Consider the following 27,218-nt stretch of genomic DNA (forward strand, 5'->3'; position numbering starts at 1 on the left):
TGAGGGATAAAAGGAGTGACATGAATTTGGGGTGCGGGGGCCTCTGGCCATCAGCCAGCCTGCCAGGCTTTCCTGTCCCTGTTCTGCTCCTGGCTGCAGCTTGTAACCTTCTTTGTCCCCTTGGTTCCCAGGCACGCACCCTAAGGCCAGCGGCTTTCAGAAGAAGCCAAGACTATCAGCCTGGAGAAAGTTCCTCTCACCGTCCTGTCGTGAGAACTTTCATTATCGTCACTATGTCGTGAGCTTCAACGTTGGACTTGCACACGAGAAGTCCTTGATCATGAATGGAAGTTGTATACAGGACTATCTACTCACAAAATCTGCCGTTCAGCTCCTGACCCGGACTGGACTTCTCAATCCTTCTGCTTCCATAGTGACATGGCTTTCAACAACTCTAACAGCACCTGAACTGGGACTCTAAGGCGACGTGAGCTTTCTGACGGTGGAGAGCGCCGGGAACGGACGGACTCCTTCAATACGCAAACGTGTGTTCTTTCTGTAACAGAAAGGCCTTTGAACTGAGAAATCTTGTACTTAACAAAGCATCTGCAGACCCCTAAGTCCACAAGCGACTCCGCACTGTGGCTGGTGATCTGGGAATCAGGGGATGGATTCTCAGTGCGCCTGGAATTAGTAGCCAAGCCTCTTGGTGAATTTATGATCACGCGCAGCCTGTTAGCTCCCCGTCCCCGCCAGATGGGACGCTCCGCTTGACTCGGCCTAAGGTGCGCCCCGAGTGGCCTGTGGTTTTGGCTCGAGCGCCCGCAGCAGCGATGCCCCCAGAGCCTATCCGCTAGCACCTCCCCCTGAGTCCACACGGGGCTCCTGCCCAGCGGTTGAAATTGCGCGTGGAGCCCACTTTGTCTAAGAGGTGTGATGTCTCCTTTCACAGAAACGAGCAGACTCTTGCATTCTTTTATTTTCTTAGGACCATGTGACTAATAGATAAAGAAAATGATGGGCAATTAAATTTTGGATTTGCACGTAGCTTTATCTAACTTAAGGTTACTGTCTGTGGTCCTTCTACTGACAAAAGGTAAAACTTTAAAGGAAAAGAGATGTTGTCTTTTTAATAACCTTGCTCTGGGAAAACCAGAGGAAAGTCTGGAAAAAAATCTGCATTCAAGTAAAAATGTTTGATTTGGCAAAATCTAAGAAAAGACAACAATTGAGCAAAAGATAAAAACAGCAATTCACAGAAGAAAAGTCACAAATACACAGGAAAGGTAAGATAAGTCGTTTAACCTTACTCATAGCTTATTTGTAAATGAATTGTGATTTGAAATGCAAATCCCTACCATGCTTCCGGTGTCTCAGGCCCAGCACTTCAGGGCTAAGCACCCAGGAGGTCAGGCCCAGCACTTCAGGGCTAAGCACCCAGGAGGCCGCAGGGCGGAGAACGCCTCTTCACGTCCCACGGGAGGTTCTACGAGGCGCCTGAAAGACTGCCCAGCACTTTTTTTCCTACACTCGCCCCCCAGGGAAAGTGTCCCCACCCGCTCACTCTCTGCCTGTTTCCTTGTAGAGCTGCTTTGTCAATGAAAATACCTAAGCTCACAAGGATTTTGACGGGCACTGTCGGGTCATCGTATCTTCTCACCAGAAGGTCCGTTGCGGCAGGTACGTGTGGGGGTGCGGCAGGGACCCACACGCCTGCTCTCAGCGTCCTCGCTTCCGGGATCACAACCGCGGGAGGACTCCCCCCTGCTCTCAAGCCCCTTCCTTAGCACAGGGAGGCCGGAGAGGGCTTCCGACGGGAGTCTCCAGCAGGCCGCCTGAACAGGGGCTTGCGGTCTCCTTGGGGACATGGACGTCATATGAATAGGGCACCTGTCTGTCCGTCCGTCACTTGGAGTTGCTCTCACTGCGGTCACGTGCTCAGCACGTACCGTCTGTGGGTTTTGAACAGAATTCGACAGCAGACAGCCGTTTGGTGACGCTGTGGTTCGTCTTCTGAAGACAATGGACCTTTAGCACCAGAAACACAGTCACAGGCACAGCAGGTAACGAAAAACTGGGAAGTAGTAGTAGTAGTAATAGTAGTAGTAGTAGTAATAGTAGTAGTGGTATTCCCAGCTTAATTTTTATTTCTAGATAGTGAATTAATGTTTTATGTAAAGCTCTGACTTATGATTGAGCCTTTAAGTCACGACGAGTACCTTGAGTGTGAGTTTGCTCGTGCTTACGATGTATCTTCTGTGACTCACTGTACAGTGCGTACAACGGTCCGCATTTCAGACACAAAACCAACGCTCGGGCTCGGGTGTCTGGGTAAAGGGGAGGGGCCGGTGGAGACTGGGAGCCCAGGGTCCTACCTCCCGGGAGTGGACTCCGGCCACCCTGCGGTCCCACACCAGCCTGCAAGTCGGCTGGAGTCACAGAAAGCCTACGCTGTCTCTCAGCCCTGTGCTCCCCATCCTAAAGCTCCCACTGGGAGTTACGTGCCTGTGTGATGGTGGCTTCTGCCAAGACATCTTGCCATTTTTGCTTTGATCGGAAATAAGTGAATCAAATGCAAAGTATAGACAAATCTCAATGAACTCTTCGTTGAGGTTATAAGAAGTTGAGGGAGTTAACTTTGATGACAACACACCCAGCAAATAGACTAAAAGCTTGCGAATGAGGGAGCTCCGAAGGGAATTCCCTCAGAATGTGGAATTCTAGCTCTGACACCTCATTTTCTAGGCTCACTTAAAATGATGTTCATTTCTAATGGCCGGCGTTCTGTGCGGACTAAGAAAGCAGCAGGTGTGGACCGGAGGACCGGAGGCCCACGTTTTCCATGTTTGTCCCTGTCTCTGTGGCTGCAAACACAGGGCCCCAGATCGTGGCAGCCCCGGCGAGGCGGCAGGACAGATGCAGAGAAGGGGAAAGAGTGGCCGACGGGCCGCATCCCGGGAAGGCGGCTTCTGGAAGGTACCGTGTCCTGTCTGTGTCCACAGTGTTCTGGCCAGAAGTGGGTCACACGGTTCACCTGCTGAGGCCGTGGCCCACGCACGCTCTGCAGCTCCTCCTTTCTGCACGGCCTGGGCTTGCCCAGAACTGCAGAGACTCGGGAAAATTCTCAGTCCGCCAGCTGTTTGCACACAGACCTTGCCCGGTGAGGCCCGAACCCCAGGCTTCGGGAGGCCCCCCCTTGGCACAACCCGCCGCAGGTACTCCCTCAGCCCTGGCATATCTCATGGGGCTCTCTCACCCTCTCCTTTAGCCGAGCTTACCCTTCCCGTTGAACTTCCCCACTTAAACCAGTGCGGTGCTCTGGCTGGGTTTTTGGTCTCCTGATTAGACCCGTGCAAACGGTAATATGACAGCATATGGTTATGGTTAAGATTTCTGAACCCAATTCCAAATGCTCAGAAACGCCAAAACCACAACATATATTTATTTAAGCTTCCAGCCATTGTAGAATTTCACTGTTTCATGGAAACAGATGGTAAAAAAAAGTCAGCTGCATGAGAAATGATAACCCCTCATTGTTGAATGATTCCATCTGTAAAATTCTGACCCTGCTTTCTATGCTGTTATTCCCCATGTCTTTCGGATGACTTGGAGATACTGTATATTTTAGCCAAAATAGCATATATTTTTAAGTGTTAAAAAGAACACAAATCTAAACCCATATATGACTGAAAAAATTAATGGTCTTATATTTTATTAATTGATATAAAGTTACAATACCAAAAAATAGCCACAACAATTAATTACTGATTCCTTAGATACAATATTTTCAATCTCGTACCTACAACATTAAATTTTTTGAGCCACTGGAAACATGAACTTGCCTCACAAAGATATTTAATGTTCTCAAGGGAATTCAGCATTTTAGCATGGATCCTATGAATTACTACTTTTAAAGTTGCACATGCCGTCATGACCCATGAAAATAAAAACCCAGTGAGATCAATAACACATAGTGAGCGACCATGTGACAGTTTTTTGAACTAACAGTTTAAATGTAGACTGACCACATGTTGATTTAAAGTTGAAGTAGCAAATGTTTCTTTTTGCTGAAACAGCTTTTATTATCCTAAGACTCTACGGATTTTTTAGAAACAAAGCCGCTCCACACTGAATCCACTGGTCTTGGTTGCCACCACACGGGACGTCGATGTTGGCTACGACGCGGTCCCTCTCGGCGCTCATGTACACGGGCAGAGAGATGCACTCGTCGGGGGAGTACGGCCCATATGCACCCTGCAGAGAGAGACAGACAACCAATGATGAACTAAACGCTCCCCAATGGTAAGACTGAGTAGTTAATTCTGAAATGTTTTAAATAAGGACTAACGAGTTAACCCCACAGTCCAGCTGCGATGAATCACCTGCCAGCCAACTGTGCATCATTCCTGGTCCTGAAACTTGAATCGGGAGCATGGTGAAGACCATCCGACACATCCAAACCCTTCATCTCTAAATATTTTCTTTTTCTTGATTTATTTTTAAATTAAGTTTATTAACATATAATGTATTATTTGCCCCAGGGGTACAGGTCTGTGAATCATTAGTCTTACACATTTCATAGCACTCACCATAGCACATACCCTTCCCAATGTCCATCACCCAACCACCCTATTCCTCCCCCAACCCCCCAGCAACTCTCTGTTTTGTGAGACTAAGAGTCTCTTACGGTTTGTCTCCCTCCTGATCCCACCTTGTTTCATTTTTTCCTTCCTTGCCCCCCACAACCCCCCATGCTGCCTCTCAAATTCCTCATATCAGAGAGATCATATGATAATTCTTTCTCTGATTGACTTATTTTGCTCAGCATAATACCCTCTAGTTCCACCCATGTCGTTGCAAATGGCAATATTTCATATCTGTTGATGGCTGCATAGTATTCCATTGTGTATATATACATCTTCGTTATCCATGCATCTGTTGATGGACATCTAGGTCCTTTCCATAGTTTGGCTATTGTGGACATTGCTGCTATAAACATTCGGGTGCACATGCCCCTTCGGATCACTACCTTTGTGTCTTTAGGGTACTCAATAGTGCAATTGCTGGGTTGTAGGGTAGCTCTATTTTCAACTTTTTGAGGAAACTTCATGCTATTTTCCAGAGTGGCTGCACCAGCTGGCAGTCCCACCAACAGTGTAGGAGGTTCCCCTTTCTCCGCATCTTTGCCAACACCTGTCGTTTCCTGACTTGTTAATCTTAGCCATTCTGACTGGTGTGAGGTGGTATCTCACTGTGGTTTTGATTTGTATTTCCCTGATGCCGAGTGATGTGGAGCACTTTTTCATGTGTCTTTTGGCCATCTGGATGTCTTCTTTGCAGAAATGTCTGTTGATGTCCTCTGCCCATTTCTTGATCGGATTATTTGTTCTTTGGGTGTTGAGTCTGATAAGTTCGTTACAGATTTTGGATACTGGACCTTTATCTGATAGGTCGTTTGCAAATATCTTCTCCCATTCTGTCAGTTGTCTTTTGGTTTTGTTGACTGTTTCCTTTGCTGTGCAAAACCTTCTGATCTTGATGAAGTCCTAATAGTTCATTTTTGCCCTTGCTTCCCTTGCCTTTGGCAATGTTACTAGGAAGAAGTTACTGTGGCTGAGGTTGAAGAGGTTGCTGCTTCTGTTCTCAAGGATTTTGATGGTTTCCTGTCTCACGTTGAGGTGTTTCGTCCATTTTGAGTCTATTTTTGTGTGTGTATAAGGAAATGGTCCAGTTTCATTCTTCTGCATGTGGCTATCCAATTTTCCCAACACCATTTGTTGAAGAGACTGTCTTTTTTCCACTGGACATTCTTTCCTGCTTTGTCGAAGATTAGTTGACCATAGAGTTGAGGGTCCATTCCTGGGCTCTCTATTCTGTTCTATTGACCTATGTGTCTGTTTTTGTGCCAGTACCATACTCTCCTGATGATCACAGCTTTGTAATCGAGCTTGAAGTCTGGAATTGTGATGCCATTAACTTCGGCTTCCTTTTTCAACATTCCTTGCTATTTGGGGTCTTTTCTGGTTCCATATACATTTTTAAGATTATTTGTTCCATTTCTTTGAAAAAAAAATTGATGGGATTTTGATAGGGATTGTGTTGAGTAGATTGATTTAGGTAGCATAGACATTTTCACACTATTTGTTCTTCCACTCCATGAGCATGGAACATTTTTCCATTTCTTTGTGTCTTAATTTCTTTCATGAGTACTTTATAGTTTTCTGAGCATAGAGTCTTTGCCTCTTTGGTTAGGTTTATTCCTAGGTATCTTATGGTTTGGGGTGCAATTGTAAATGGGATCGATTCCTTAATTTCTCTTTCTTTTGTCTTGCTGTTGGTGTATAGAAATGCAACTGGTTTCTGAGCACTGATTTTATACCCTGACACTTTACTGAATTCCTCTATGAGTTCTAGCAGTTTTGGAGCAGAGTCTTGGGTTTTCCACATAAAGTATCATATCATCTGCAATGAGTTTGACGACTTCTTTGCCGATTTGGATACCTTTTATTTCTTTTTGTTGTCTGGCTGCCAAGGCTAGGACTTCTAGTACTATGTTGAACAGCAGTGGTGATAGTGGACATCCCTGCTGTGTTCCTGACCTTAGGGGAAAAGCTCTCAATTTTTCTCCATTGAGAATGATATTCGCTGTGAGTTTTTCATAGATGGCTTTGATGATATTGAGGTATGTACCCTTTCTCCCTACACCGTGAAGAGTTTTGATCAAGAAATGATGCTGTACTTTGTCAAATGCTTTTGCAGCATCTACTGAGAGTATCATGTGGCTCTTGTTCTTTCTTTTATTAATGTATTGTATCACAGTGGTTGATCTGCGGATGTTGAACCAACTTTGCAGCCCAGGAATAAGTTCCACTTCATCGTGGTGAGTAATCCTTTCAATGTATGTGGATCCTAATGGCTAGTATTTTGGTGAGAATTTTTCCATCCATGTTCATCAAGAATATTGGTCTGTAACTCTCCTTTTTGGTGGGGTCTTTGTCTGGTTTTGGGATCGAGGTAATGCTGGCTTCATAAAATGAGTTTGGAAGGTTTCCTTCCATTTCTATTTTTTGGAACAGTTTCAGGAGAATAGGAATTAAGACTTCTTTAAATGTTTGGTAGAATTCCCCTGGGAAGCCATCTGGCCCTGGGCTCTTGTTTGTTGGGAGATTTTTGATGACTGCTTCAATCTCCTTGCTGGTTATGGGTCTGTTCAGGTTATCTATTTCTTCCTGGTTCAGTTGTGGTAGTTTATATGTCTCTAAGAATTCATCCATTTCTTACAGGTTGTCAAATTTGCTGGCATATAGTTGCTCATAATATGTTCTTATAATTGTTTGTATTCCTTTGGTGTTGGTTGTGATCTCTCTTCTTTCACTCATGATTTTATTTATTTGGGTCCTTTCTCCTTTCTTTTGGTAAGTCTGGCCAGAGGCTTATCAATCTTATTCATTCTTTCAAAAAACCAGCTCCTAGTTTCATTGATTTTTTTCTACTGTTCTTTTGATTTCTATTTCATTGATTTCTGCTCCGATTGTTATGATTTCTCTTCTCCTCATGGGTTTAGGCTTTCTTTGTTGTTCCTTCTCCAGCTCCTTTAGGTGTAGTGTTAGGTTGTATACTTGAGACCTTTCTAATTTCTTGAGAAAGGCTTGTATTGCTATATACTTTCCTCTCACAACTGCCTTTGCTGTGTCCCGCAGATTTTGAACAGTTGTGTTTTCATTTTCATTTCTTTCCATGAATTTTTTCAGTTCTTCTTTCATTTCCTGGTTGACCTATTCATTCTTCAGATGATCTTATGGTTCATATCTTTCATTTTGTTAATGTGATCTATCCCACTGACTTATTTGGGAATGTGGAACCCTTGCATTCCTGAGTTAAATCCCACTCGATTGTATTGAATGATCCCTTTAATAGATCGTTCAGTTTGGTCTGTTAATAATTTTATTGAGGATTTTAATGTCTATGTTCATTGGAGATACTGGCCTACAGTTCTTTTCTTTTCTTTTCTTTTCTTTTTTTTTTTGGTAGTGATTTGTCTGATTTTGGTATCAGGGTAATGATGACCATGTAGAAATCATTTGGAAGCTTCCTTCCTCTTCTCTTTTTTGGAATAATTTCAGGAAAATAGGTATTAACTCTTCCTTAAATGTTTGGTAGAATTCACGCATAAAGTCATCTGGTCCTGGACTTTTTCTTTTTCTTTTTTTAAAAGATTTTATTTATTTGACAGGAAGAGAGCGAGTGTATGTGAGCACACAAGAAGGGGGAGTGGGAGAGGGAGAAGGAGACTCCTGCTGAGCAGGGAGCCCGAAGCAGGACTCGATCCCAGGATCCTGGGATCATGACCTGAGCTGAAGGCAGAGGCTTAACCCACTGAGCCACCCTAGTGCCCCTAGTCCTGGGCTTTATCTTGTTGGGAGTTGTTGGATTGCCAATTCAATTTCATTACTACTAACAGGTCTGGTCAGATTTTCTACTTGTAGGTTCTACTTCTAGGACTTACTTCTAGGTCCAATTTTCTGGCATGTCATTTTTTAAGGGTATCTTAAAATCCTTTGTATTTCTGTGCTATTGGTTGTTACTTCTGTTTCCTTCCAGATTTGAGCCTTTTCTTTTTTTCTTTCTTGGTAAGTCTGGCTAAATAAATCATTTTGTTTATCTTTTCAAGGAACCAAATCTGGGTTTCATTGATCTTTTCTACTGTTTTACTTTTTCAAGTATCTATTTCATTTATATCCGCTGTATCTTTATTATTTTCTTCCTTCTACTAACTTTGGGCTTTTTCTAGTTCCCTTAGATGTAGTGCTAAGTCATTTGCAATTTTCTTTCTTCTCGAAAGGCAGATCTGTATCTCGAGGAACCTCCCTCTGAGAACTGCTTTTGCTGCCTGCCAAAGATTCTGGAATATCGTGTCTTCATTTTCTCACAGCTCTGGGCGTTCTCTGCTTCTTTTTTGGTTCTTTGGGACCCACTGGTTACTAAGTAGCGAGCTGTTCAGCCTCCACATGCTCATTTTACCCAGTTTTTTTTTTTTAACTTATAAATTATTTCTAGTTTCATAACCTTGTGGTCAGAAAAGATGCTTGGCATGACTTCATTGTTTAATTTCTTGAGACTTATTTTATGGCCTAACATGTGATCCATCTTGGAGAACGTTCCATGGGCATTTGGAGTGAAAATGTGTACTATGCTGATTTTTAATGCAGTGTTCTGTGTCTATCTGCTAAGTCCTGGGACTCTCCAGGGCAGCTGGCTGGCCAGGGCCTCCATGCCCGGCTCCCGTCTATGCCAGCAAGGTGAGGGGGTCACCTGTCCTTATGACCTCAGATGGTGCCTCTGCAACTCTTCCAGGGCTGGTTCTCTTCCAGCTGTTCCTGATTAAACTGCCCTTTTTCCTGTGCCTCAGGGGTGTCTGGGGCTGGCGTGGGCTCCGTGCCTGAAGCAGCAAGCAGGCCAGGGTGCCCAGATCCTGGGCCATCTGTACCATCGGGATGGAGGGGAACATAACCAGTGGTACCTGCCTACTCCATTTCCAATCCACAAGAGTGCCACAGGCCCCCCGTGGTCGGGCACACACTCTGGGCCTGGGTCCTGGAAACTGTAGCTGCCTCTGAAACCACGCTTCTGTTTCTGGCTGCGAGGGCGGACGCGTCTGCTCAGAGGCCCCAGGGCTGTCCCTCCGGTTGCAGACGGCAGTGGCGGGACGGCGCTTTTTTTTTTTTACTGTTCTCTCCGTGGTCCCTCTGTCCTTCGCTGTACAAAGGCCATTCAGCTAATGCTGTTCTTATGCGCTTTCAAAATAGATTTGATCCTTAGCATGTAGTAAAGGTGCCTAATGACCTCCCTTCTCTCTTAAAAGCACTGTTAGGAATTGGTGGATTTAAACGCCCTTAGTGTGCTCTAGTCACGCGCGGCCATTATCTTACTGGTACTTGAATTGTCTATCTTGGCTCAGGGTCAACTCTTAAATTGGCTTTTGAGTGTTTATTTTATTATGATTTTTTTTATATGTCTCAAGTCATCTTAAGTAGCTTTCACGCTTTCTCGTATGTGTTACAAGGTCATCTTGTACATTCCCTGTCTCAATAGTCGAGTTAGTCATTCTGAGCATCTGTGATCCTTTAAAGAGAAATGGTATCAGGGACTGTAATCTGGGTGTGGCGAGTGATCAGTCATGCTCTGTCTAGGATGAGTCTGTGACTGGAGCTTAGAATTATGGATTTTCTAAAGAAAAATATCACCAGTTCGTAGTACTTCCAATTCACATTTTGGATTAATGTGTTTACTGAATTTACATAATTTTATTCAACTGATGGATTACTTCTTGGAGTTGAAATGAGACTTAGAGGAGAAGTTAGACTCATTCTAGGATTTTACAAATGGAGACTCAGAAACCCAGACTCAGATTACCATTCGCCATGGTGATCTGGTTGGCAAGCGGCAAGCAGCCGGACACAGGCCAGCTGGAAAAAGAATCTGGCGTATATGAATACTGACACCTGAAGACTGTGTTCCACGGTTACTTTCAGGATTGAGTTCTCTGTTACGAGGGGTAGCTGGCAGAGCAGGCAGCTCGCGACAACAAACAGCCAACAAACCAAAGAAAATAACAAAATGAAACACCAGAAAACAGGTTGACTGTGTTCTATGTATTTGGCGAGTATGTTTTATTAACTTTTTCTTTTTTTCTTGAATATTTTATTTTTAAGTAATCCGCACACCCAGCGTGGGCCAGCGTGGGGCTCGAACCCCCAACCCTGAGGTCAAGAGCTGCAGCTCTTCCACCGGAGCCGGCCGGGGCCCTGCTGCATTTTTCCCATTAGTTTACGCACAGAGTCCAACTAACTTATTCTAACACATGGGGGTTTTGTTTTTGTTTTTTTTAAGAAAAGGAGCTATTAGGAAATCAGAGTTATAACGCACATAAAAGTGATGCAATTTAGCAATGCAACTCCAGAAAAATGAAATCTCTCGAAACAGCAAACAGCCACTTGCCAGCAATGAGTGTTCTGAACGGGGCTGTTCGGTCAAGAATGTCGGCTGACCATGCACCCTGCATCAGGAGAGATACTGGGCTCATCGTTTTCAGTGACGTAAGACTAACAACACGCTTCCATCCTAAGTGTCTGGGGGACAAAAGTCACAGAGAAAATGTGTTCATAGTCACTGTTCTTAAACCAGAGTGTGTACAAAGCTGAGCTGTAGGCATAGGTCTTCTGATACTTTGATATGAACATATTATCACCATATGTCACGTAAAGATTGTTTTTGTGAGTGGCTTGGGGAACCCCTTGTTATCCTCGTTTCCCTAGGGATGGGACTGATTCTGAATGAGAAATGTCTGCCGTGGTGCCTGTGGGCGGGTCTAGGCCTGGGGGTCCCAGAGGGGGACAAACTTAGGCAGCATTTTTTTTTTAAATTTATTTATTTGACAGACAGAGATCACAAGTAGGCAGAGAGGCAGGCAGAGAGAGGAAGGGAAGCAGGCTCCCTGCTGAGCAGAGAGCCCCATGTGGGGCTCAGTCCCAGGACCCTGAGATCATGACCTGAGCCGAAGGCAGAGGCTTAACCCACTGAGCCACCCAGGCTCCCCTTAGGCAGCATTTTTACTGGAAACATGGAACAGAAGCCAAGTGACTTCCTGTGGGATGTCAGAACAGGGTGCCACCTCCCACAACCGACCTCCTCAAGCCGGGCTTCGCAAACCACTCCATCAAACAGCAGCTCTAAGGGAAGAGTGGGCTGCAGGTCCGTGAAAACCTGTGGGTAAGGGTCTCTGTGGGACTACTCAGAATGGGTGATGTGGCGCTTTCTTCAGCAAAACAGAGATCCCCCTGCTACTCTAGCACACCCGCAGGCCCGGTGGGACCGGCCAGTGTGACTGCTTCACGCTGTGTGGGCCACCCATCCTCCACAAGCAGGCTGAGCTCCGAAAACCAAGCTCCTGCTCTCAGTTCTTAGAGGCTCCCCCTGGCCAGAGCGCTGGAAACGACCTGGTCTGGGCCCACCTTCTCTACCGACACTGTGACACGGCTGCCGGGGCACGAGTGTCCACCACATGTTGTGCTCACAAGCGCGGCCACCGCGTGTCCCCACACAGCGCTATCACAGTATCCCTGACTCTGTTCCCTGTGCTGCACTTTCTGTCATTCCCTAACCTGTCCATTCCCCTAGCCCCCTGCCCTCCGGCAACCTGCCGTGGATCTCTTCTGGGTTTTATTCATTTGTATCTTTGATTTGTTAGATTCTACATCTACGTGAGATCATTCGGCATTTGTCTCTCTCTGACTTACTTAAACTAGCAGAACACCTCTAGGCCCACCCATATGGTCACAAATGGCAGGATCGTGTCCTTTTTCATGGCTGAGCGACACCATTGTCTACAGAGACAACATCTCTGTCCACACACCTCTGGAAGAGCACGGGGCTGCATGTACGTTTCTCATGTTGGTGCTTTCATTTTCTTTGGGTAAATGCCCAGTGGTGCGACTGCTCGGTCACAAGGGCGTTCCGTGTGTGTAATTTCTGAGGCGCCTCCAGACTGTCTCCCGCAGCGGCCACTGACGTGCCCACGCACAGCGCATGGGACTTCTCCACAGCCTCATCGACACTTGCTGTTTCTTAGGGTTTTGATTGTAGCCATTCCGCCAGGCGTGCGGGGTGTCTCGTTGTGGTCCCTGATGAAATGCGACGCATGTCTGTGTGTTGACCTTGTACGCTGCGGGTTACTGCATCTGTGGGCCCCTCTAGTAGTCCTTCAGTGGAGTCTCGCGGGTCTCCTACATACAGCATCGTGTCAGAACCTGCAAAGCGGGAGCTTCGACTGATGCCTTACTCATCCGGGTGCATTCTGCTTCTTCCTGTTGGCTGACTGCTGAGGCTAGAACTGCTGGCTCGAGGTCGAATAACAGTGGTGAGAGTGCATGTCCCGGTCCTGCTGCTGACCCTAGGGCAAGGTCCCAGTTCCTCCCCATTGAGGATGAGGCGTGCCGCCGATTGGTCATACAAGGCCTTCACCATGTGGAGCTCTGTTCCCTCTGAGCGTCCTTGTGGAGGGTTTTTATCACGAATGGATGTTGTCCTTTGTCAAATGCTTTCTCTTCACCTACTGAAATACTTTTTTTTTTAATCCTTCCTCTTATTGATGTGATGGATCACACCGATTGATCTGCAAATACTGAACCACCCTCACAGCCCTGGAATAAATCCCACTTGATTGTGGTGAATGACTTCTAGGATGTAGTGTTGGACTCGGTTTGCTAATGTCTTGTTAAGGATTTCTGCATCCATAGTCATGAGAGGTACTGGCCTGTAGCTCTCTTTTTTGTAACCTCGTTGTCTGGTTATCTGTGTGATACTGGCCTCAGAATGAATTAGGATGTCTTTCCTCCTCTTCTTTAAATGTTTAGTGGAATTCACCATTGAAACCGCCTGGTCCTGGACTCTTGTTTCTGGGAATCTTCTGATAACTGACTCCATTTCCTGCTGGTCGTCAGCCTGTTCAGATTTTCATTTTCTTCCTGTTTCAGTTTTGGTAGGTTATGTGTTTCCAGCAATTTATCTATTTCGTCCAGGTTGTCCGATTGGTTGGTGTGTAAATTTTCACAATATTATCATATAATTGTATATTTTTTGTGGTGGTGTTATTTCTCCTCTGTCATTTGTGATTTTATTAACTTGCATCTTCTATATCTCCCTCTTGTCATGACTCTCCTAGAGATTAATACATTTGGTTAATCTTTCTAAGAACCATCTTTTCATTTCACTCATCTGTTCGATTGTTTTGTTTTGTTCCTTTGTTTTTTAGTTTCTGTATCATCTATTCCTGCTCCAATTTTTATTATTTCCTTTCTTCTGCTGATTTTGGATTTTGTTTCTTCTTTCTCTAGCTCCTTTAGGTGCAAAGTAAGTTGTTCATCTGAAATTTTTCTTGTTTCCTGAGGTAGATGGCATGGGCATCTATTTCCATCATAGAACTGCTATTTCTGCATTCCAAAGAATTTGGACTACTGTGTATCCTTTATCTAAATTTTGATATCTTATTAATTACAGTATAGTTAACATACAGTATTACATGAATATCAGGTGTAGGATATAGTGTTCAGCATTTCTTTTTTTTTTAAATTTTTTATTATGGTAGTTACCATATAGTACATCATTAGTTTTTGATACAGTGTTCCAATATTCACTGTTTACATATAACCCCTAGTGGACTGTGCAATCTGTGCCCTCCTTAATACCCACCACCAGGCTCACCCAACCCCCTACGCCCATCCCCTCCAAAACCCTTTGTTTCTCAGAGTCCACAGTCTCTCATGGTTCATCTCCCACCTTCAATTTCCCTGAAAATCCTTCTCCTCTCCATCTCCCAATGTCCTCCGTGTTTTTCCTTACGCTCCACAAGTAAGTGAGACCATATGATAATTGACGCTCTCTGCTTGACTTATTTCACTCAGCATAATCTCTTCCAGTCCTGTCCATGTTGATACAAAAGTTGGGTATTCATCCTTTCTGATGGAGGCATAATACTCCATAGTGTATATAGACCACATCTTCCTTATCCATTCATCTGCTGAAGGGCATCTTGGTTCTTTCCACAGTTTGGCGACCGTGGACATTGCTGCTATGAACATTGGGGTACAGATGGCCCTTCTTTTCACTACATCTGTAAATACCCAGTAGTGCAATTGTAGGGTCATAGGGCAGCTCTATTTTTAATTTCCTGAGGAATCTCCACACTGTTCTCCAAAGTGGCTGCACCAACTTGCATTCCCACCAACGGTGTAAGAGGGTTCCCCTTTCTCCACATCCTCTCCAACACTTGTTGTTTACGGTCTTGTTGATTTTTGGCCATTCTGACTGGTCGAAGCTGGTGTCTCAATGTGGTTTTGATTTGAATCTCCCTGATGGCTAATGATGATGGACATTGTTTCACATGTCTCTTAGCCATTTTTATGTCTTCTTTGGAGAAGTGTCTGTTCATGTCTTCTGCCCATTTTTTGACGTGATTATCTGTTTGGTGTGTGTTGAGTTTGTGGAGTTCTTTATAGATCTTGGATATCAGCCCTTTGTCTGTAGTGTCATTTATGAATATCTTCTCCCATTCCGTGGGTTGCCTCTTTGTTTTGTTGACTGTTTCCTTTGCTGTGCAGAAGCTTTGATCTTGATGAAGTCCCAAAAGTTCATTTTCGCTTTTGTTTCCTTTGCCCTTGGAAATATGTCCTGAAAGAAGGTGCTGCGGCCGATTTCGAAGAGGTTACTACCTATGTTCTCCTCTAGGATTCTGACAGATTCTTGCCTCATGTTGAGGTCTTTTATCCATTCCGAGTTTATCTGTCTGGTGTAAGAGAATGTTTGCGTTTCATTCTTCTATACTTAGCTGTCCCGATTTTCCCAGCACCATTTAGTGAAGAGACTGTCTTTTTCTCACTGGATATTCTTCCTGCTTTGTCAAAGATTATTTGACCATAGAGCACCTATCTGGGCTCTCTACTCTGTTCCACTGGTCTATGTGTCTGTTTTTGTGCCAGTACCATGCTGTCTTGGTGATCACAGCTTTGTAGTAAAGCTTGAAATCAGGCAACGTGATGCCCCCGGCTTTGTTTTTCTTTTTCAACATTTCCTTGGCAATTTGGGGTCTCTTCTGGTTCCATACAAATTTTAGGATTGTTTGTTCCAGCACTTTGAAAAATGCCAGTGGAATTTTGATCGGGATGGCAGTGAAAGTATAGATTGCTCTGGGAAGTATAGACATATTAACAATGTTTAGTGTTCTGATGCAGGAGCGTGGGATGCTTTTCCATCTTTTTGCGTCTTCTTCAATTTCTTTCACGAGTGTTCTATAGTTCCTCGAGTACAGATCCTTTACCTCCTTGGTTAGGTTTATTCCCAGGTATCTTATGGGTTTTGGTGCTACGGGAAATGGAATCGATTCTCTAATTTCCCTTCCTGTATTTTCATTGTTCGTGTATAAGAAAGCAACTATTTCTGTACATTGATTTTGTATCCTGCCACATTACTGAATTGCTATATGAGTTCTAGTAGTTTGGGGGTGGAGTCTTGGGTTTTCCATATAAAGTATCATGTCGTCTGTGAAGAGAGAGAGTTTGACTTCTTCTTTGCCAGTATGAATACCTTTTATTTCTTTTTGTTGTCTGATTGCTGTTGCTAGGACTTCTAATACTACGTTGAACAAGTGTGGTGAGAGTGGGCATCCTTCTCGCGTTCCTGATCTCAAAAGTAAATATCCTTCTCAATGAGGAAAAACTGGCAGCCTTCCCTTTGAGATCAGGAATTCGACTTTCTGCCATATTAATTATGACGTATTACAGTGTGGTTCTCCTCAGGTTCATCTTGTTTGGATCTCTGTGCTTCTTGGACCTGGATGTCTGTTTCCTTCCCCAGGTTAGGGAAGTTTTCCATCACTATTTCTCTACACCAGTTTTCTGCCCCTTTGTCTCGTTATTCTCTTTCTGGGACCCCTATAATATGAACATTTGTTTGCTGGTTTTGTTTGCTGGATGTTGTCCATGATGCTCTCTAACCTCATTTTTAAAAATACTTTTTCCTTTTTACCGTTCAGCATTCACCCTGCCTTCTAAATCACCAATCCTTTCTTCTGCATCTTCCGGTCTGTGGCTTCACTCTAGTGTGTCTCTGTCGACTGAGAGCCTCCCCTTAGTCTGGTGGGTGTTTTTATGATCATTACTTTAAACCCCGTATCAGATGTATTGTTTTCCTCGGGTTCATTTAGTTCTCGTTGTGGGGTTACGTCTTTTCCTTTGCGATGGAACATCATCTTCTATCTCCACATTGTGCTGGACCTCCCGTGTGTCTCTGAATCAGGCGACAGCTGAATGTGGGCGAGCAGTCGTCTGGGCCTGTCTGTGCGTGGACTGGGAGTGTGTCCGGTGGCTGGAGCTGGCGGGCGGGAGCCGTGTCGGGCACGGGCTGGGGTCCCGGGGCCCTCGGAGCAGGGGCTGCAGGGCACCCTGAAGGGCGGCTGTAGGCGACGTGGCGTGTGGGCTGGGGGTGTCCGGGGTCCTAAGCGAGGGAGGCCCCGTCAGGGCCGCTCAAACTGAACCGGTTGCAAGCCAGGGTTGTTCCTGGAGGCTGAGCTCAGGCGGAGTCCGTGTGGCACCGGAGTTGAAGCTGGTGCAGGCTGTGCTGCTCCCGGGTTCACTCTTCAGGGCGCACACGGACACGGTGACTCACTCGACAGGACTGTGGGCTTGGTGTTCTGTGGTGCTTCACCCTGGGGCTGCCCTGAGGGGACAGCAGGAGCCAGTACAGTCAGGGGATCCTGGCAGGCTTGGTGCAGGGGCACCTGGTAGCGGTCTCCGAGGGCTCCGTGCTGGTGCGTTCTGTCACACCCCTTGGTGTGACGACGGGTGATGCGGTGACTGCAGAGCGGGGGCATCTCGGTGTGCATGGTGCTGGCACCACGATCTTGGGGTGACCCCGAGAACGACATGGGCTGGGAAGCCCAGGTCCCACCGAGGGCAGCAGGCTGGCTCTGACGCTTGGACTCTGGTCCCCTGTGCACTGTGAAGGCGGACGGGGGAGGTGCACGGAGTGGCGCCCCCCACCTTCACCCAGAGTGTGGGGCAGCGGCTCCCCTCTCAGGTGGCAGGACCTTTTAGATTCTCGTTGCTTTTCTCAACGGCAGCTTTGTTTCTGCCGCGACCCGCCGCCTGGGGTTCCCTCCGTTACTCTGTCTCGTCCCTCGCGCTGTTCTCGCGCTGGTCTCTGCAGAGCGGGCTCTCCGTGCCAGTCTCTGACGCACGCACAAAGTCGTCGTGCCAGAGCTGTTTTTCTAATTAAGGCGTCCGTAAAGTGAGGTAAGTAAAATAGGATGGAAATGATCAAGTAAGCTATCACGGAGCCATAATTCTGAGTCTTGTAACGTCGCGTTGCTTTGTGAACAACCGGGCGACAGACTGGCATTGGCCCAACGCTGCGCTCCTGACCTGCGTTTGGTTTCCGGCCCGCTGCGCGCGCCCTTCAGGCCATTTCCTCCTGCGCGTCGCTACCCGCTCACTCTGCCCCGCTCACTCTCCCCCGCTCACTCTCACCCACTCACTCTCCCCCGCTCACCCTCCGTGCTCTGACGGTGTTGCCGGACTCCTGCATACACGTTCTACTTTTTTCTCCATTTAGGTCATTATAGGCTTTTAATTTTGTTTTCCAGAGAATTAACACTTAATTTGGACCTAACTGAATTAACCTCTGTGAGCATATACAACTTGTGTGTTATGCTTAAAAACCCTAACCAAACTCTAACCTTAACTTCTATATGCAATGTTTCAATTTTGTTCACATACCTGTTAAAAGACTGATTGCAGTAAATATTAACTACCCCCTCCTAAATCCTGGAGACAATGAAGCTGACAGGAGGCGGAAGGGGATACTCCACAAAAACAGATGCTCTTTTAGGTCAAGGCATGCACTTTTAGGTCTCAGAGCCATGACTGCCAATTATTACTAGAGCCTAATTAGTTACTCTGTTGCTTTTTATGTTTTCTAACGGAATTTATAATTACTAGAAAACTCAATGCACTACTTTTTCTTCTAGTAAGCAGTACATGAAACAGATGTTACATCACATAGAGAATCAAAACTTCAAAGTCTATTCACGTATTCATACTTAAGATTTTAAAATTGTGTTAAAAGTCATGTACTTCATCTACAATTGTTTTAAAGGCAAATATCTCCCAAGTTCCAAAGTTTTTCAGTAACTGAGGGTTTTAAAAGGGGGAAATGGTAACGAAGTAAGATTTTGTTAAGGCTCTTTTCTTCCCTCTTGTACTGCGTCCACGATGGTGATGGAAGAGGACGCTGACCTCGTGTCCGCAAGGGACACTGCACAGAAGCTCTCTGGAGAGCAAGTCCCCCGACGGAGCTGAGGGCGGACCGGACATGGCAGCCAGACCCGAGGGAGGACGGGGTGCAGAACCAGGTAACACAGGGAAGCACAGCGGGGAGGGATGGTACTGAGGGGCCAGGAGCAGATTCCTCTGCCCAGGGGCGCAAGAAAAGCGACGCAGTTTGAAAGGTCAGCTGGAACGGAGAGAAACCAGGCCTGGTCTCCTGCCAACCAGGGGGCACCTGCTAGAGCTCTCTCCATGCCAGGAGGCTGGGGAGACCAGGGTTTCGGTTCCCTCCACCCTGACAGCAGGGAGGGCAGGGTCTGGGGGCCACACCAGCCCCCTGCCTCAGCAAGCCCCAGGCCCACCGCCCGTTGCCGCTCCGGACACGCAGGGTCACAGAGGGACAGCAGTGGTTTAAAAGAGCAACTAGAACACGAAAGATCCAGCCTGAGAATGTCTGCTGCACGGCGAGGGGCTGCTGGAGCCCTCTGCGGTGGGAGAGGCCCCGACGGCACGGCAGGTGCACGGTCCATAGTCACAGTCGAGAGCCCTGGGGCACTAGCCCACCCGTCTGACACACACGGGGACACCCTTAGTCAGTGGTCACCGGAGCTCCAGCACCGTGTTGACAGAGGGGCAGACCCCCTCCGCCCCCCACACACTGCAGGTGACTTGTCGCAGCACAGATCAGGACAGATTGCCCACGCTACCCCAGCTGCTCCTGCACCACCCGGGTGCCCTCTGGGTGAGGCGTCCTGGGATGGGCCCCGCCTGTGTCCACATTAGTGACTGGGCAGCCCCAGCACAGAGGGTCCCAGGCTTCCCAGCCACCACTCCAGCCAGCCAACCCCACCGTCTACCCAGGAGATGACCACCCCTAAGGCCCAGTTTGGGAGAACTCGCTGTCTGCCTAACTGATGGGAACACACGAAGTCAAGCGAGACAAGGAAACAGACTATGCTCCCAATGAAAGAAGGCGATAAAAACCTCAAGAACCAACTAGAATGGAGGTAAGCAAAGTAATGGTCACAGAGATGCGTATCGGACTAGAGAGGAGAGTAGATGAGCTTCGACAAAGAGAAACTAGAAGAAGAACGAATCAGAACCGAGGAATACAATAACCAATGAAAAGTCCAGTGGGAATCAACAGATGAGAGGACGCAGAAGAATGGATCAACCGTCTGGAAGACAGGGTCATGGGAAACACCCAAGCTGACCAGGAAAGAGAAAGGACGTTTAAAAAATGAGGTTAAGGGATCTCCTGGACAACATGGGCATTCCAAGGGCAAGGAAGGTTAGAGCTACTCTTCAGTAAACCTTCTGCCCTTTTCCCTCTCTCCTAGGAGACCCTTGAAACATCCGGGCTCAGGAAGCACAGAGAGCTCCAGACAAGATGAATCCACGGTGGGCTACTGCATGAAACAAAACAATAGCATGTTGAATATTATTGTTAAATATAAAGACAGAATTTTCAAAGCAGCAAGAGAGAAGCAACCTAGTTACACACAGGGAAACCCCAAAGGCTGGAGGCCACACTGGAGGCACAAGATACATTCTAAGTGATGAAGGAAAAAAACTAGAACGAAGAGTCCTCCACACCACGAGTTTTCCTTTCAGAACTGAAGGGGAGAGAGAGACAGATCTTACCAGACAGACAGATCTTAAAGGAGCTGATCACCATTAAACTGGCTTTAAAATAAATATTAAAAGGACTTCTTTAAGGGAAAAAGGAAATACCATAATCAGACAAAACTGTGAAAAAAATTTCATCAGTAACAGCAAATAACGTAGTGACAAGTGGAGAGCAGTGACATAAAAAAGCTAGTATGAAGGTGTGTACAGAAAATATCCAGGGGCTGAGTAAAAACGAAGTTCTTTTAGAATGTGTTCAGACTTCACGAGACCCATCGCTTCTCGGCCTTTTGGCTAAGATCAAGTGCAGACTTCACGAGACCTTAGGATCCTATATAGGAACCTCACAGTAACTACAAAACAAATGTACATGAGACACACAAAAATTAAAGGGAAAGTCAAACCTAATGCTGTACAAAGTCCTCTGTTACCAGGAGATAGAGCATGGAAGAAACAAGGAAGAACTACAACCAGAAAATGATAACAATGGCAATAAATTCTTATCAATAATTCCTTTAACTATAAATGGTCCAAATGCGCCAGTCAACAGACATTGGGAGAAGTAATGGATATAAAAGAAGACCCACCTCTATGCTGCCTGTGGGGGACTCACTCCAGACCCCGAGACACCTACACCCTGAACATGAAGAGTTGGAGAAAAACAACCCATGAAGATGGTAGTAGAAAACACCCCCAAGGTAGCAACATGTATGTCAGACAAAACAGAAGTTAAAGCAAAGGTCGTAGCAAGACAAAGAAGGTGCTGCACAGTGATAACAGGATCCAGCAAGGGTGAGTAACGGTCGTGAGTATCTATGCACCTGACATTTGAACACCTAAATGCAAACGTTAACAGAGATAATACAGTAATCATCGGGGACCTTAACACACCCCTTACATCAACAGAGATCATCCAGGCAGAAAACCAAAAACCCATTTCTGTGTGGGGCACGGGATTTTCTGTAGACGAGATCCCCGGTTAGTCCACAGAACAAGTCTAAGTATATTGAAGACTGAAATCATATCAAGCTTCTTTTCTGACCAGAAAGACATGAAACTAGAAATTATCAGAAAAAACGTGAACAAAACACAAACAGGTGGGAGCTAAACCACATGCTACTAATGGGTCAATGAAGAAACCTAAAAGGAATAAAAAACTCAGAGACAAATGGAAATTAAAAAACAACAATCTGAAAACATCTGCACAGACAAAGCAATTCTAAAGGAGGGCAATTTACAGTGATGCAGGCCGACCTCAAGAAACTAGTAAAACCTCAAATTAACAATCTAACCTCACACCTAAAGGAACTGTAACAAAAGAACAAAGCTCTAAGTTAGTAGAAAGAAGAAAAAAGTAAAGATGAGAGTAGAAGTTTGTGAAATATGAACTAGAAAAAAATAGAAATCAGTGAAACTAAGAGCTGGTTCTCTGATTTACCTTTAGCCGGACTCTGAGAGAGAGAGAGAGAGAGATGGAGAGAGAGAATATACGCCATCACCCCTGAAACGAGGAATGGCCAACACCTTAGAAATACAAAGGACTATATGATACTAGTATGAAAAACTGTTCTAACACACTAGACAATCTAGAAGAAATGGAGAGAGTCCTAGAAACATCAAACCTTCCAAGAATGAATCAAGTAGTAGAAAATCTGAACAGACTGAGCACTAACAATGAAAGTGAATCAGTGATCCATAAGACTCCGAACAAACAAAAACCCCAGGGCCTGACGGCTTCCCAAGTGCAGTCTACCAAACATTTAAATAAGATTTAATATCCTCCCCAAACTATCCCAAAGAAATCAAAGAGGAAGGGAAGCTTCCAAATTCGTGCTACGAAACCAATTATCCTGACAGAAAAATCAGACAAAGACACTACGAAAAAAGAGAACTACAGGCCAATATCCCCAAAGAATACAGATGCAGAAATCCTCAACAAAATATTAGTAAAGGACATTCAAAAATACATAACGATCACTCACCATGACCAAGTGGGATTTATTCTGGGGACGCGAGGATAGTTTGACGATCTGCAGATCATTCAGTGTCATACACCACGGTAACAAAATGGAGGCTAAAAATCACATGATCATCTCAGTAGATGCAGAAAAAGCAAAAAAAAAAAAAAATATTCAACATCCACTCCTGATAAAGACTCCTGATTTTAAAAAGGGATTTAGAAGGAACGTATGTCAACATAAAAAAGGCCTTGTAGGACAAACCCACAGCTAACACCATACTCAGTGGTGAGAAACAGGGCTTTCCCTCTAAGATCAGGGACAAGAGGTGCACTCCTGCCACATTTATTCAAAGTGACACCGCCAGTCCTAACCACGACAATCAGACGAGAGAAACAAACGCCATCCAAGTCAGTAAAGAGGTAAAAGTGTCGATGTTGGCAGAGGTAGGAACCCTACAGACTCCACCAAAAAAACCCCATTAAGACAAATGAATTCAGTGAAGTTGCAGGATACAAAATGAATATACAGAAGCCTGTTGCATTTTTATGCACTAATAACAAAGTAGCTGAGAAACTGAGGAAAAAATTCCATTTATAATTGCACCAAAATGAAAAAAAACGCCTAAGAAAAATCTTAACCAGGGAGGTGAAACCTGAGGGATCTAAAGCCCATAAAGCTCTGATGAAAGAAATTAAAGACAACATGAATGTAAAGACACACCAGACTCCCGGGTTAGGAAAGTTAATATTGTTAAAATGTCCACGCTATTCAGAGCAACGTGCAGAATCAGGGCAATCCCTATCAAAATACCCCCAGCATTCTTCATAGAACTAGAACAAATAATCCTAAAATTTGGGTACCCACAAAAGACCCTAACTAGCCAAAGCAATGTTAGAAGAACAAAGCTGTAGGTACCACAATCCCAGGGTTCGAGATCTACGACAAGGCCGTGGTAATCAGGACAGCATGAGACACAGATCAAGAGAACAGAAGAGCAAGCCCAGAACCAAACGTATGCTCATGTGGTCAGTTAATCTATGGAAAAGGACACAGGAATATACAATTAAAAAATGATCACCTTTTGAATAAATGGTGTTGGGAAAACTGGACAGCTACCTACAGAAGAATGAAATCGACCATTTTCTTACACCATTCACAGAATAAACTTAAAATGGATTAAAGTCTTAAATGTGAGACCTGACAGCATGTAACTCCCAGAAGCAAACACAGGCAGGAAGCTCTTAGCAACACATTTTCAGATCCACCTCCCGAGGTGAGGGAAACAAACGCAAAAATAAACCAGTGGGACAACACCAACACGAAAAGCTTCTGCATAGCAAAGGAAACTATCAACAAAACAAAAAGGCCACCTACTGCATGAAAGGAGATATGTGCAATGATACATCTGAAAAGGAACTAATGTCCAGAATATCCAAGAACTTCTATGACTCAACCCCCAAAAACAAATAAGATGATGAAAACAAGAGGCAGAGGATCTGAGCAGACATTTTTCCAAGAAAAGACACAGACGGAGACAGACATCAAAGATGTTCAACATCGCCCCCATCAGACACGCATATCAAAGACTCACGAGATCTGAAACCTCACACCTGTCAGGATGGCCAGAATCAAGAAGACAAGAAACAACAAGTGTTGGTGAAGATGCGGAGAAAAAGGAACCTTTGTGCACTTTGCTGGGAACGCAAACGGGCGCAGCCACTGCGGAGACCACAGCGAGGCTGCCTACAAAGTGAAAGTGGGAATCCCCGAACCATTCCCTAATTCCACGACTGTGTATTTACCCCAGAAACATAAAACACTAACTTGAAAAGATACCTGCATCCCTCTGTTGACGGCGGCGTGCCTTACGACAGTCAGGACACGCGCACTCATGGACGGCCGATGGGCGGACAGCGCGCGGCACGTGGATGGACGGCGCGGACGTGCACACACATGCTCGTCCACATACACATGGTCACAAAGAGAGAGCGAGCCTGCTACTCGGGACAAGATGGGTAAATGGAGAGGGTGTTATGCCGAGTGAAATAAGTCAGAGAAAGACCATGTGGGTTCATCTCTATGTGGAATCTAAGGAACAAACCAAATGAACCAATCAACAATACAGAAACAGACCCCAAATCAGAAAACAATCCAGTGGTCGCCCGAGGGTGTGAGGGTTGGGGGGAGGGGCAGAGGGGGTAGGGAGTGCGAGGTGCCGCCTTCTAGTTGCGGAATGAGTCGTGGGGGTGAACAGCGCAGCCCAGGGCATATGGTCAGTGGTACTGGGACGGTGTGGTCAGGGGAAAGACGGTGGCCCCGCTTGTGGTAAGCACAACATTGCTGTGTTGTTCACCTGAAACTCATGTAACGTTATGTGTCAACCACAGTATTTCTTCACCTGCCTAATCCCAGCACAGGGACAGAGCCTGCTAGGAATCAGATGTGCCTTAACCTGTCGACACTCAATGCCTGCATGGCTGACTTGGGAAATAAAGAACATACTATATGGTAATCCAGATTATCAATAGAGGCTTTTTTCCTTAGCAGGATATACATTACTTAGAAATCAGAAACTATAATGCTATTCTTTCCATAACAAAACAAAGATTTTTAAATGCCCAATACATTTTAAGAATCATAAAGGATACAATATTTTGACTCTAAATTTGTTCAAACGCAGGTGACATCAGAAAGCAAACAAAAAATGCCAAGGCCGAGACTATCTCATCCCAACGGTGGAGTGGTGTTACCTGGGGAATCCAGCCCACACAGCAAGGGAGAACGGGAGACACGCTGGGAGAGTCGTGGTGATGTTCCGAGAGCCGGCTCCCGTCAAAACTGCAGCCTTCCAGCATCAGGCCGCCCATCTGTCGGGGAAACAAGCAAACCACTGAAATCCACAGGCAGTCTGACACGTCAGGAGCCACAGTGCGCTAGCGAATGCCGCGGGGCCACACGTGCTCTCCTGACTCCGGATGCCACGTATTCTGAAAACAAAGATGACGGTATCTAATCGGAGAATAAAGAAGGTGAAGACCCGGCCAGTGTTCACAGGACTTCTGCCTCTCTGACTATTTATTTAGCAGATAGTTCAGAAACAACTGCTTAAAATGTATTTAGTTACAACTGCAGGTGTGTCGATGTCAGATTAGTAGAAATATAATATAAATATGATGGAACATGAGCAAACGTTAGTCTTTCTCCAAGAGGGTGAGAGAAAAGTGTAATTAAAGGAGACCATGTGTGCCCCTTGCTTGGGGTTCTGATATCATTTTTTGAAGAAAAGAATAAAGCTCCAGAAGTTGAAGGCAAAACACCCGCACCTTGCAGAGCTGGGAGAGTAATGAAGACTTCTCTTTCTCTACACTAACCTTCGTGTACATTTAGGGAATTGTGAAAATAAAAATACAACTCTTTTGATAACATTAGTTTCATGTTTCTTCTTTAAAAGTGTTCATCCTTTCAGTCTCTGCACTGTTAATCTACCCGGAGCTTATCCAAAGGCAGCAGAGGTCAAGCCGGTCTCTGCATTCAGAGCCACATCTGTAGGCTCATAATACAAACTTGATAGAAAATACAGAATAATCTCTTCTCTTTAAAGGTTTTATTTGAGAGAGAGAGAGAGAGAGCGCGAGCGAGCATACCCAGGCAGGGAAGGGGCAGTGGGAGAATCCCAAGCAGACTCCGCATGGAGCAGGGAGCCCGACGTGGGGCTCAATCCCAGGACCCCCAGATCATGACCTGCGCCGAAACCAAGAGTCTGACACTTACCCGCCTGAGCCATGCAGGTGCCTGAATACAGAACGATCTTATAAACATTACCTAGTACTTTCAGGTTTTATCAAATGCTAATGGAAGTGCTCTCGCCTTTGGAGTCCAGAGAGGCTTACCAGAATGTCGCTGGGAGCGGGTCTGAGGGAGCGTGGAGGTGAGGAGGTCACGGGGGGGGGTACGCCTGGACCAGTAATTCCGAAGAGCTAATTTTACAGCAAGACTGCTGCACCACACAAAAGACAGACACCTTGTTTGTTGGTGAGAGCGCTGATATAAAAACAGAATTATGGAAGACCCAAGTTTAATACTCTTTCTACTCCGGCACTGACGGGATGACACTCAGGCCACTTTGAGAGTTGACAAAGCGTGGTGGCCTTGACAAAATGTTAAAATTTCAAGAGTACCTGCTAATTTCAGTGCTAGCATGTCTCTAGGTTTCAAGCTGAATTAGTCTGACTGGAAATGTGTAGACATGGTTCTCCCGGAGAGCGCCCCAACTTGACCTTGTAACAGGCGGCTCCTGAGACACAGGCACATCACCGTTCTCTGCTAACGCGGAGCAGCTGGCTGAGAAAGCACACGCCGAGCCTTGTTTCAGTCGTCGGCACCTCTGAGCCCCAACACACACTCGGGCTCCCCCAGCCTCCCCGGGGCTGTCAAACTGCCCAGTCCTGCCACTTCCAAGAAACACCTTCTAAATCTCCCCTCCTCTCCCCGCACCCTCTGTGACTACCCTAGCATGACATTTAAGGGTCATCGGTGGAATTTAAAGACCTCCTCACTCCTGAGAATGAAACTAAAATGTAAGAATGCCAACACGTAATACCGCATCGTTTGCATCATAAAACAACATACCGGGGGTTGGAAGGGTCTCCACAAAGGTCCCCCGTGTTTCCCCTGCAGATCTCCTTTAAAGGGAGGCGTGAACGAAGACAGGCTCAAAACATTTCCTGCATTGCTGAAAACGACAGCTTGGAGGACCTCACCAGTCTCCAGGCTGATGGATTTCCTACTGTTCAAATCAACACTTTGGCAGGCC

At 45.7% G+C, this 27,218-nt stretch overlaps 1 protein-coding gene and 1 long non-coding RNA gene across 2 annotated transcripts in view; one reads left to right on the forward strand and one right to left on the reverse strand.

Moving 5' to 3' along the window:
- Positions 1-3,358: 3,358 nt before the first annotated feature.
- The window catches only part of DYNC2H1 (dynein cytoplasmic 2 heavy chain 1), a gene marked incomplete at its 5' end in the record, with an annotated part of 274,888 nt that continues 251,028 nt past the window's right edge, over positions 3,359-27,218 (reverse strand). The window contains 2 exons of the mRNA XM_080815645.1: positions 3,359-4,194; positions 25,156-25,272. Coding sequence (XP_080671771.1) covers positions 4,036-4,194; positions 25,156-25,272 — 276 coding nt within the window. The 3' untranslated portion in view covers positions 3,359-4,035. The remainder of the gene's footprint in view (positions 4,195-25,155; positions 25,273-27,218) is intronic.
- On the forward strand, positions 4,098-25,826 carry LOC308350413. The gene is made up of 3 exons (XR_013967520.1): positions 4,098-4,242; positions 18,775-18,901; positions 25,086-25,826. It is a non-coding gene; the product is annotated as an uncharacterized lncRNA (long non-coding RNA).

Source organism: Martes martes (genome assembly GCF_963455335.1).
Source record: "Martes martes genome assembly, chromosome: 10".
Taxonomy (NCBI): domain Eukaryota; kingdom Metazoa; phylum Chordata; class Mammalia; order Carnivora; family Mustelidae; genus Martes; species Martes martes.